The sequence below is a fragment of the Mytilus trossulus genome, chromosome 5 (assembly GCF_036588685.1).
Source record: "Mytilus trossulus isolate FHL-02 chromosome 5, PNRI_Mtr1.1.1.hap1, whole genome shotgun sequence".
Classification (NCBI taxonomy): domain Eukaryota; kingdom Metazoa; phylum Mollusca; class Bivalvia; order Mytilida; family Mytilidae; genus Mytilus; species Mytilus trossulus.
In genome coordinates, this window is record NC_086377.1 from 30,668,956 (window position 1) to 30,681,325 (window position 12,370).

The 12,370-nt window shown below is 29.8% G+C and overlaps 1 protein-coding gene across 1 annotated transcript; it reads left to right on the forward strand.

Moving 5' to 3' along the window:
- Window positions 1-563: 563 nt before the first annotated feature.
- Window positions 564-11,938, forward strand: LOC134717854 (uncharacterized). Its single transcript, XM_063580350.1, has 13 exons — window positions 564-934; window positions 1,844-1,947; window positions 3,053-3,157; window positions 3,508-3,954; window positions 4,479-4,785; window positions 5,251-5,459; window positions 5,933-6,136; window positions 6,440-6,715; window positions 7,653-7,857; window positions 8,453-8,547; window positions 9,131-9,302; window positions 9,996-10,100; window positions 11,009-11,938. The coding sequence occupies exons 1-13, from the start codon at window positions 604-606 to the stop codon at window positions 11,617-11,619; spliced, it is 3,171 nt and encodes a 1,056-aa protein (XP_063436420.1). The 5' UTR covers window positions 564-603; the 3' UTR covers window positions 11,620-11,938.
- The last annotated feature ends 432 nt before the right edge of the window (window positions 11,939-12,370 follow it).

Genomic DNA, 12,370 nt, shown 5'->3' on the forward strand with positions numbered 1-12,370 from the left:
GGGACACTTCATTCGGCAATAGTAATTCAAAAATGTATTTAGATCTGATAGTGTTGCTGTGGTTGCTATGGAAACAGCATGTCATATTTCTGATATTGTAATTTGAACTAAAAAATGAGTTTCTTGATAAAAGATACAAATTGCAGAGAATTTGTTTAAATGAGTGAATATGTACTAAATTAATAATTTTGAAATGGCCAAATGAATATTTTAATTTGTCTAAATTTACCTTGGAGGTCTGATTAATTGTATGAGAGCTCAATGTATAGGGCTTTGTATTATTTTTCTTAAAAAACTTTGGAAATTTCACAGCCAAAATATATTAATTGCACCAAACATCATTAAATTTAGTATAGATATTTTAAAACAAGCTACCAAAGACAATCAATTAAGAAAAAAATATTAGTGGGGTAAACATTATTTTTCATATAATCACCATTGAAAATTTTCAAATAAGCATCATTTTTGTCAGAGAGTTACTTCCCTTTTATTGCCTCATTTATTTAGAAGCAATAAACAAGCTATTGTCCATAACAACATAACAGACGACAGTAGATGGTAATATGTGTGCACCTTGTTGAGAAATAACCAGAAAACAGTGAGATGAATTGTAGTTTAAGTTGTATTGACACATCTGTGTGTTGTAGTAGTTCTTATGAAAGCCTCTGTGACATAGATAGGGAAATATCAGACATAGTATTGTCAGAAGTTGGTCTGCTTTTCTGTCAGAGAACCAAAAACTTTTCAGTCTGTAATGTTCATTTGGAGAAAATCTTGATTAAAAACCGGTCTAAGAATAAATCTGTTCGATGTGCTATTCCAACACTACTTTCACACCATAAGAAGACAGCTCCACGGGCGGAGAGAAATATTACAAAGGATGCCATGTTGAAGATTCACAGCAGTACTGGCATTGTACTGGCTATTGGAACCCGTAAGTATTATACAAATTCATTGCCAATCATTTTCTTGATGATCAAATGCCTTATAATTGAATATAAATATATATGAATGATCTGTAAAATACACGTAACAGCTGACCCCATTTCATCTTGAAACAGATGCTGAATAAAGTAGTTGAATCACCAAATATATTTTCGAAATTATTAATGAATTGACAGTTATACTAACACTGAGTTGTTGATTATGATTGTATATCATCTGTTGTAGATGTTAGACTGAAAAACAGTACTTGAAAATACTTTCACAAACATTTTTTGTTTATAACAAATGTCAAATTACCTCCCTTTACAAACTAATGGGCTGGCAGAAGTTGCTGCTAAAACCCAGAAAATTTGCAATTTAAAATATTCTGACTGTAAATTTATATTACAGTTAGTAAGCACACATCAAACTATTGCATTTTATAAAAACAAAGTAATTTTTAAAGAAATATTTGCTAGAATGTTATCTAGTATGCAAATGTGATTTACCTTAAAATAGTATCAGATAAAAAGTATATCATAACAAAGCATCAAATTAAATTGAGTGAAATAATTTACATGAAATGGTGTGATTAATGGATTATACATTACACACAATCATGTACTTCATTTATAGATATAAAAAATAAGAGGATTGTCTCCAAGCAAACTACACCAAAATCAATATATAGTGCTTGGATTTATTTTTAAGATTTTTTATAGCAACTTCATGTATGACTAGTATGTACATTCTTATTTAATATTATTTACAACAATTTATTCTATCAAGTCAACTTTCGACTTTGCAAAGTTTTATTGCTTATATTTATTATCTTCCTATAAAATGTATCATAATATATTGTATGTATGTTGGTTTTTTTTAATTATTAAATGAAGCATGCTTTTTTCTTTACAAACAGCTATCTGTTCAAACTGCAGAAAACACTTGTCATCAGGCAAACCAGATGCACATCTTGAGGTTTCAGAGCCAAGTGAGGAAATCTCTGTAGAGACATTATCAGAGGTATTTTGTATATTATTATACTGTATTAAATATATATATATATATATATATATATATATATATATATGATAAGTATATAGGGTTATTGCATGAATATTCCCCAAATTTCATGCAATAACCCTTTTATTGCATAGCAATATAATATCTGAAAAGTAAAAATTGGTTTAAACTAAGAAGATTTTGTCATTGATGACATCATGAAATTAGAAGATTAATTGCACCAGTGCAATATTGGAATTTATTGCACACTATAAACTTTTGGTTACTTTCTGTGGGTAGGAAATATTATATTGATATGCAATAATTTATAATATATTGATAAATGATTTTTCATTTGATATATATAAATTGCATTTAATGCTATTAATTCAATTAGAAACACTTCTGATAAAGCCAGTTATAAGACCAAAACATATATATAATATATATTAGAAAATATTTATGAACTTTCAAAATTATAACTAAATACTGTTATCATTTTTTTTTTATAAAACACATAATTACATAAATGCAATATTTGGTTGTATAGGTTGTATAACTTTATCCTGTGATATTAATTTACTCAATAATCTTGATATTTGAATTTATCTGGAACTTGAAAGAATTAGTGAATGAATAAATGTAGATATTCAAAAAAATCAAAAAAGCTATCATACCATATCTTCTTTTTTTAGATCTATATTTCTTGCTTTAAAAGTATAAGAGTAACAGAACAAAATATGATTAGTAAAGGTTATACTATACGCCCCCTCTTTCAACACAGAGCATTTTATTACATACAAGAAAATAGACATTTTGTATATAAATCTTTGGTGTTTTGCAGACTTTTCTCTATATCATTAATAGTTGATGCACAAATTGAAAGCACTAAACATACAAATAAAATAAATACTGAACAAATAAGTATAGCACAGACCTTCTTGAAAATGAAGGCAAAATGGTTTCTTGTCTAAAGTAGCAAAGTCAGATTTTCATGAACACTCCCAATAGCAAAACATAATATATGGAAAATAAAAAATGAGTACAAATATGGTAGAGTATTTAGTCCAATTATGTGTAAAATGCAGCTCTCGTTTCATAATTACCGTAATTTTTATCTTTTCAGATTGACAATAACACAAATTTAGCTTTAAACATTGATGGAGAGAAAAGAGAAGACAAATGCTACAGTTCTGATTCATGTACAAAACTTTGGAATGATCACCAACAGGTATTTTTCATTTTCACATTATAACAGATGACCTTATCTTTAACTTCAACAAATAAGTTTCAAAGTATTGAATGGATATGTATTGGATTAAATAAGATGAAGGCATGTTAATGAGACATATAACCAAATGCCAAATAAAGGTTTTGACACAAATGTGTTGGCTCCCTTATGTCATGACAATAAAAAATGAGATTGCAATCTGGCATCAATGTACAATGTGGACATATTTTTCTAATTGTATTGTATTTTTGCAAAAATGTGATTTATTTGTTATTTGTTGAGTTGTAATTCATGCATGATAAGACAATAACCAAATCAGAGTATATTACTTGAAGCATATTTATTTTTAGGAAACAGTAACAGATGGAGAGAGTCAAACAGAGAGTGAAAGTATGTGCTTAGAGACAGGTGACAGCCAATATTCAGAGGCATCAGTTTGTGTGATGGACAAGTTACAGAAGCTGAATTCCTTCCTGGCCATATCAGATGTGTCACCTGTGAAAGAAAAATTGATTCCATTATCATCATCTACAGATAAAACCAAGCAGAGATGCCTGTCAAAAGCTCTACAATGTATGTCAGCCATTTGTGAAACCATCTGCCCTGGTGAGGGAGACTCTTTAAAAGATTTGTTGTTCAAGTCTGTGTTTTCAGCACATACACCTGAAAAGTCCTCTACACATGATCAAACAGCACTTATATTGAAGGACATATATATTTCAGCAGAAACATGGTCATTAAGAAGGCAAATCCTATCAGTTTTATCCAGAAATTATAGCTTTAATGAGGTCAGAGAGGTATGTTGCATCTCATTGGCATGTTACATATGTCATATATATATATGTATAATATTAAAAAGAAGATGTGGTATGATTGCCAATGAAACATAACTCTCAACAAGAGACAAAAATGACACCGAAACTATCAACTGTATATATATATAATACGTCTCTGTACAGACTTCAACAATGAGCATAGGCCACATCACATAGTCCCCAGCTATAAAAGGCCCAGAAATGAGCCAAAATATTTGTTACATCAAATTTATTTGAATATATGGCAATATAGTGGAGATAACTGTATTGTGTTCAAGGCATGGCCTTAGAAAAACATAATTTTATTGTCGCCAATATAGCTAGGTTTACCTAGCTTCTTTTCACTTCCCTAGGTTCACTGAAATTGCAAGAGTAAAATCAACCTTTAATGATGGCAAAGCTTTAAATACAATACATATATGACCAAATTTTCAAGATATTTATTTTTATTGATAGTATAGTATTTATGTTGCTTTTATATCTATTCAATTTTATTTATTTTTTAGATGATACCGGATCTGACAAAGTACCGATTTTATGCTGCCAAACTGCACAGTGATGAAGTAGGCTGTGGTCTCCCTGTGTCCAAAGAAAGACTAACGAGAAACAAGATAGACATAGCAGAGTTGGAACACTTTATAGATTTCATTATCAGTTCAGATGTTGTTAAAGATCTACCTTTTGGTATGAAAACTATGAAGCTTACAACTGGAGAAATAGTCGCTGTGCCGAATTTGATTCGAAGTCTTGCACCTTCATCTCTTGTAAATCAGTACATTCAGTATTGTGAATCAGAAAATGTTGGTCATTTAGGTATGTTTATAAAAAGATAGATAAACACTTTTAAACTAATAATTATTTAGATTTGAGCCCACTGATGACAAAACTCCCAACTGGTGTTGATAAAAATATGAGCCTGGTGCCCTTGATACAGCTGTTAACAAATTATAAATAAAGGGTTGACAAGAAATTGAGAGTCATGAAACAGTTATAATTCCATATGCATGTACATAGTTATCTTGAATTCAGGTTGACATAATATACAAGAAACATGGGACACCTTCGTCAGCTTATGTTTGTTAATTTGAAAAAGACATTGCTCACATAGAATAGATTTTTCTAAAAAAATAAGGATGTTGTAGTCATTAATTTATTGATTTTATTCATAATGACAATAAAAAATTTGGTGTGTTATCAAATTGAAATTTATATATATGTGTATGATCAACTATTATTTCCATTTCCATTCTCAATTTTATTATATTGTAATAATTGTAGGAAGAAGTACAATGTATAAGATCCTTAATGACTGTTCTGCCTCAGTAAGGAAATGTGTTGAGGGACTTGACTATTACATCGCAGAGGGTGGAAAGGCATTTCAAGATCTTGAAACCATCATAGAAAAACTCTGCACATCCAGTGAAAAGAAGAAAGAACTGAAATCCAAATTGCTAAATGGGAAGCGATATATCAAATCAGATTTCAAGGTATTTGAAAACATATTGATAGTCTAAATCATGTTATAAGAAACATTATAATTAAATAAATTGAAAGTGACATGTTAGCTTATGTCAATGATTGAACTACAGTGTTACCTAACTGTAATTGTCACCACACTCTATATACATATATTGATACCATAAGGCACATTTGAACAACAATGAACATGTTGAATGGAAGTACTTCTTTGAAAAATAACAAATATACAAGTTCACTCAAACAACATGTAGTAGGTCTGAAAATAACTAGGAATTTTAACCAATGAATTGTTCAGTTGAGCAATGGAGACTCAAGTTTACATTATTATGATGTTGGCTGTGTTTATAATTAAACCCATAGGTTACCTAGTAATTTACATGTGATCTTTTTTTGTGTGGATGTACAGATCTGTTTACCCTTTTAATTTCTTAAGTTTGGAACAAATCTTTCTAATGGTTTAGATTTTTTTTTAAATCAAAAGGTACATATCCAAAAAGAGAATGCTGTTCCAGATCATTGCCAAATGTTTGCACTAAGTGATAGTGAAAAGTGCTTCTCCCAAAGTTGTAACACCCAGCATACACACAGTTGTGAACAGTGTATTGACTTGACAGACTTTTTAGCTGAAATAAGTACTCTAACACAGAATGGTACATGGGACAATAAAGATTCCATTGTATTCCAGGTAATTTCAATCACCTTATTTCCATTTCCTTAACTAAATGGAGAAGTAAACAAAGGAATTTTAAATTGTCTTAGCTAATTGTTCAATACTGTGGTCATGAACCATTACATTCAAGTACAAAAAATTGTCATCATAAAAATACTGTAACCTCCCTTGATAGAGTAGACATGAAATGACTTCAGTGTGAATTGCTTTGAGATTGATAGTATAGCTGTATGTAAGGTTGTTGAATTGTATTTAAAAAGAAAGACTGTGTGTTAATTAGGAATTAACCACTTTTCCTACCATAATTTACTTTTTCAGGTTGAAAATGCTGTAGAAGCTATAAAAGATTGGAAAAGTCATGCTATGAGAGCTAGGAATCAAGAAGGTGCAAAACAAGATCTGCTAAAGAATTTAAATGAAAATCAAGCACTAATCACATGTGACTGGGCGATGAAATTTCTTCCACGCAAATTTAGAGAAGGTCAGAGTGACTGGTTCGCCAAACGTGGAATCAACTGGCACATTTCAGTAACATTATACAAACAAGGGGAAGAACTAAAGACAATTACACATGTACACATTTTTTCATCCCAGGTAATAAAAAGATATTGCTAGTTTTTCTTAAAGAACAAAGCTATTAAGGGATATATAATTATCTATTATTTCCAGTGTTCAGCTTTTTGAAAAAATCGAATTTCTTCAGATAATTATTAGCTTTCAGAAATTTGTTGGTAATTGGAAAATGTTCTTTGCATATAAATAAGGCTAACTTTTATTCAACTTCAATATCAAAACTTTGATATAAAATTTGTAATCTTTTTCAATTTTTGTAAATTCATGAATTATTGCAAAAAAGGTGTCTAGGTTGTTTTATCTCAATAATTCATTATAAAAGCAGTCAATTACTTTCTTAATTTACAATGAATCATTTTTCTATAATTCTGAATGCTGATTTCCTTTTTCTTTATTTCTGTATCATTTTTGAGCTGCATGTTTTAACTCAATGCATCACAGATTAAGAAAGATTTATCCAAATGAATGGCAAGCTGTTTTACTATTTATTCGAATTTCAAGATATCTCATATAATATATATAAGATATCTGATATAATATATATAAGTTATCTCATATAATTTATAAGATATCTTATATAATTTCATTTTTATAAGATATCTCATATATTATATAAGATATCTCATATATATATATAAGATATCTCCTAAAGTTTATAAGATATCTTAAGATTTCTCATATACTTTATAAGATGTCTCCTAAAGTTTATAAGATATCTTATAAAGTATATGAGATATCTTATAAACAACTTTTATATAAGATATCTTATATAGTTTATAAGATATTGTATATAGTTTATGAGATATCTTGTAAAGACAATTATATAAGATATCTGATAAACTATATAAGATATCTTATAAGGTTTATGAGATATCTTGAAGTAAGAATAAATAGCAAAATTGCTTGCCATACAAATTGCTTTTTATAAGTAACAAAACATTGTCATTTTATATTTTAGATATCTCAAGATGGTTCTGTTACTGCTTCTGTGTTGTGTGATGTAGTCCATGACCTGAGAAAACAACTACCAAATATACAGGAGGTAAACTTCTTCTCAGATAATGCAGGATGTTATAAGAACACAATGATGATGGTAGCACTTAAAGATGAACTAGGAGATAAGTTGAAAACATACAATTTCAGTGAAGCACAGGATGGCAAAGGTAAAATTTCATAGTTTTCAAATTTATTTTTCAAAATAAAAAATATTTCAATAAATTGAAAAAAGATGACTCTCCACAAGATACCAAAATGACAAAAAAATTAACAATTATAGGTAATGGTAAGACCTTCAACAATGCGCAAAGCCCATACAGCATAGTTATCTTTAAAAGGCCCTAAATGACAATGTAAAACAATTCAAACGAGAAAACTAACGGCCTTTTTATAAAAAAAAATAATGAGAAACACATACACAAATGAAAACCACTGAATTACAGGGTCCTGACTTGGGATAGGCACATACATACAAGTCAATTTTAGTTGAAGGTTTTTTTTTTGTTGTCTTCAGATGGGAAAAGAATTATCAAAATTTACATTTTGTGACCTACAACTGCATTAATGTATTATCCGAATTGCATGCATGTATAATGGAATAATGGTACTTATTTTAAGCAATTTTAAAGGTCTTGTCTTCTGATCCTGATATTTGGAGAATAACTTTTTTTTGGTAGTTTCTCAAATATAAAATGTATATATATTCATATTGATTTGCAACCATTGCATTGTATGTAATGACAGTTTACAAATGTGTTGTAGGTCCATGTGACCGCAGAGCTTCACATATCAAGGCATGTGTTAGAAGATACATTAATGAGGGACATGATGTCACATCTGCAGAGGAGATGAAAAAGGTGAGTCTGAATAAATACTAATTTTATATGCAAAAATAAAGAGTAAGAAGTTGACATAGTAAGAAGTATGCCAATTACAAAAAGAGTGTTATAAACGTCTTGTCAAGGAAACAAATCTCCATAAAGAGATATATAATCAGCTAAAGTCACTGTATGACCTTTAATAGAAAAAAAAAGTCATTACTGCATTGAATGGTTTACAGGGCTGAAATAAGTGAAAAATTATTTTTAAACACCTTAAAAAAACTTACAACCTAATTAATGTATAACACAAATTTCCAAAATAACAATGCATCTGACTTGGGACAGGCACATGTTATTCATTGCAAGGTTTAACATATCAGTGTGTACACTACAGTAAAAATCAACTAAAATGACATAACCCACCAAAACGACATAATGAACAACCAACAATACACTAAGAACACAAATCATCATTTGAGAATTGGTATGCATTAATTTCAGCCAAGATGTTATGCATAGTTATATGATAAGAGAATTGGTATTTATTATGCATACCCAGTAAGTAATAACCTGTTATAAACATAGCAATTCTAATTTTCATTTCTGCTTATTTTTACAGGCTATAGATGTTAAACAGAAAGGATCATTTAGGGTTAGAGTTGTTGACATTGTTACTAATTTGGATGCAGAGAAGTCACAGATTAAACCAATTACTGGAATTACTCAATTGCATAATTTTTCATTTGATGTCAATGGAATAACAGTTTGGAAGGCATATGGAATAGGAGAAGGTAATAAACAGAATTATGAATCTGACCTATGAATAACTAACACATGTAGTTTTGTGTCTCAATGAATATCATCTGCTTGTTTGCCATGGTTAACATGGTTAAGGTGTACATTTAATTTATTGCACTTTTTCATGCTTAAACAAATAGTCAATAGTTACTGCTTTGACCTTGATGGCCAATTGTCTAAACTGCTACTGTAATCACTAGCCAGTCAGCACTAAGTTTGTATGTTCATTCTCTGATCGGGCATTATAGACACCAATATACTAGATAAGATTCCTTATAAAAAGTTAGTGGTATTTTCAGGTCACCCCTGCTTCCTCCAACCATTCAACCAGATTGCCCCAAAATATCCTCAAAAAGTTGCTCAAAAGTGTCATTTCATTACCAACCAACAAAAATTCAATCAAAATCAGTATAATTCTCCTGGTATGGTTCTGATAAAGCCTGTGCAACATTTTGATCTATTTTTCTACTCTTTTGAAGAAATGTCAAATAAAGCAGTAACTAGGTTCCATCTTGATAATTATGGAGAAACTGTTCAAATATAAGTGTCTTTCATGTGTTATTTTCAAAAAAATTGTCACAGTATTTCTGTCTGACACTGAAGTTTAAACTAGTTGTTGCAATACATTGAGATTGTATCAATTTGACCATAGGAATTGGTGACTAATAAGTATATAATTTTTGTAGGAAAGCGGATAGCATGGGAAAACATCGGAACCACAGAGCAAAGAACCAATCTGTTGGTTAAAGTTGATTGGACAATTACAGCTCCTCAGTTGTTGGAAGTAGAAGGTAATCCATTTGTTTTGAAAATAACCAGCTACTCTAAATTCAGAAATTATTGCGAGGTTTTTATCATTTCGAAAAATGCAACAGAGATGTTACAGTAACGCAATAATTTAATGTTGAGATATTTTATATGAATTAAACATTTTTTTCTCTCAAAATGTTAAAAATGAAAATTGCATTAAGTCCCAAATTAAAAAATGGCTAAATTTTACTTTATTTTTTTACAATTTATTAAAACAATTTAACAATTTAAATTTAAACAGTTTTTTTACTTTTGAACCTAAGAATTGCATGATATTTTTTTTTATGTGTAACACCATCATCACATCCTTAAAAGGGTACACAAAAAAATCATTTGAAATCTATCCTACATGTCATTGCAGTAAAAATAACCTGTGCCATAGACATACATCTTGGTCTTTCAAAGCTCTATAATAATTTATTTTGTGATTCTATAAAATGTTTTGGAAGCTTGAGGTTGCATGCAATGCTAAACCTTGTACACAGGAAGAGAAAAGGTGAAAGTTTTATTGTTAAGGTTTTTGTAAATTTGAATATATAGTACTGGACAGGATATATCACCTGTGTATTGTACTTTAAAAAGAGTTAACTAATAATAGGATAACCACAAATTCAACTTCAAAATTTCAAACGTAGAAGAGTCAGAACATATTATGATCCTGAAAACAGAGGGCATTTTGCATGCTTATGATTTCTTTATCTGCATTTTCTATGGAAGGTTAGACTAAACAGTAAAATTAAAGGGTAATACATTTTGCATTTTTCTCAGTAAGAGAATTTCTGCAGTTGACTGTTATTATTTATTGGTAATAATTTCATCATATTTGAACATGAAATAAAATTATAAAATTGTGTTAGAAAATAATATGTTTTTTTTTTAATCATTTCAGTTATGGCACAAGAAGAAGAACTTGTAGAACCAAACCCCAAAAAACAAAAGAAGAACTCCATCAATCAGCCATATGATTGCCCAAAAGATGGCTGCACAAGAGCTTTTAAAACTCAATGTGCACTGGAGCAACACATCATTGTTGGTAATTGTGATTATCACAATGAAAAAACAACTGAAGATAAAGCCAAGTCAATGTATGGACAAAAAGTTAATTCTTTGTTTCACGGAACAAGGGTTCAACTGGATTGTAACTTTAATGACTGCCGAACCTCAGAATCAGTAAAGGGATGGGCACTGAAAGGTAAAAAGAAAAGAACAGTTTTTACTCAATCTCAAGTGAATTACATGAAGGAGAAGTTTGATATTGGGAAGGTATCAGGTAGAAAAGTCGATCCCTTTCAAGCAGCTGATGAGATGAGACAGCTGCAAGAAGAGGGGAAATATGTTTTTTCAAGGAAGGAATATTTAACTGGGCAGCAGATTACAGCATATTTTTCAAGGTTGGCACTCAAAGACCGAAAGACCGACCTTGATGATTTCAGATCTGCCGAAGAGGAAAATAATAAAAGATGCCTTAAACAGGAGATTTTGGACAGTGTTTCTTTATAACTTTGATTAAACAGTGTCTTCCATAAATTGAGCTCAATTATCTAGTATCACAATTTTTTGAATAATATATTTATAGATAATTCAGTTTTAATATATGTGTACTTTTATGGTTTTTTTGTTAATTCTAGTACGAACAAAACCCTTATCTCATTTATCAAGGCAAAAACTTGAACTTTGCAAATTTGACCTTGACAGTTTAAAGTTGTCCTGAAAGTGCAATTGGAACCTTTTTTTTAACATCAAAAGGACATATCCTTATTCACTGACTAGCTTGATTAAAAATTGCAATTCAAGAAGATCTGTTACTCTTCTAGACCAAAACAAGACAAAGTTGAGTATTTTTTTTTTTTTTTTTTTTTACCTTGACCTTCAATTTTGAATTTTTACATCTGGCAAGTCTTATTTGGGTTTCTTTCTTTATAGTAATAACCAATGTAGATATATACTATTAACATTAAAGAAACAGTCAGGAATATCATTTTAAAATCTACAAATTTTGGCAAAAATGTCAATATTTCAGATCTTTGACATTGACCTCTGACCTTGACCTTTGGAGTATTGATCTAAAAGTCCTTATCAATCTTTTGCTTTTAATAGCATCTCATTGGCCTTTACTTTTTGAACATTTTGGTTAATGATTGAATGTAAGAAAATGAAAAAAACTTACCTTGATATGTGCCAAATGAAGAAAATGTGCAACTCGGTGGGGGCTTTTTGGGGTTCATGTTAAAGTATAAATACTTCTTACCCC

What these genes read in the sequence shown, in the direction of transcription:
- LOC134717854 (XM_063580350.1), top strand. Translation starts at nt 604, where the DNA reads ATGAATTGTAGTTTAAGTTGTATTGACACATCTGTGTGTTGTAGTAGT. An exon ending in TGTACTGGCTATTGGAACCC is followed by an intron (nt 935 to 1,843) that starts GTAAGTATTATA and finishes CTTTACAAACAG; the next exon opens with CTATCTGTTCAAACTGCAGA. An exon ending in AAGATTCCATTGTATTCCAG is followed by an intron (nt 6,137 to 6,439) that starts GTAATTTCAATC and finishes TTACTTTTTCAG; the next exon opens with GTTGAAAATGCTGTAGAAGC.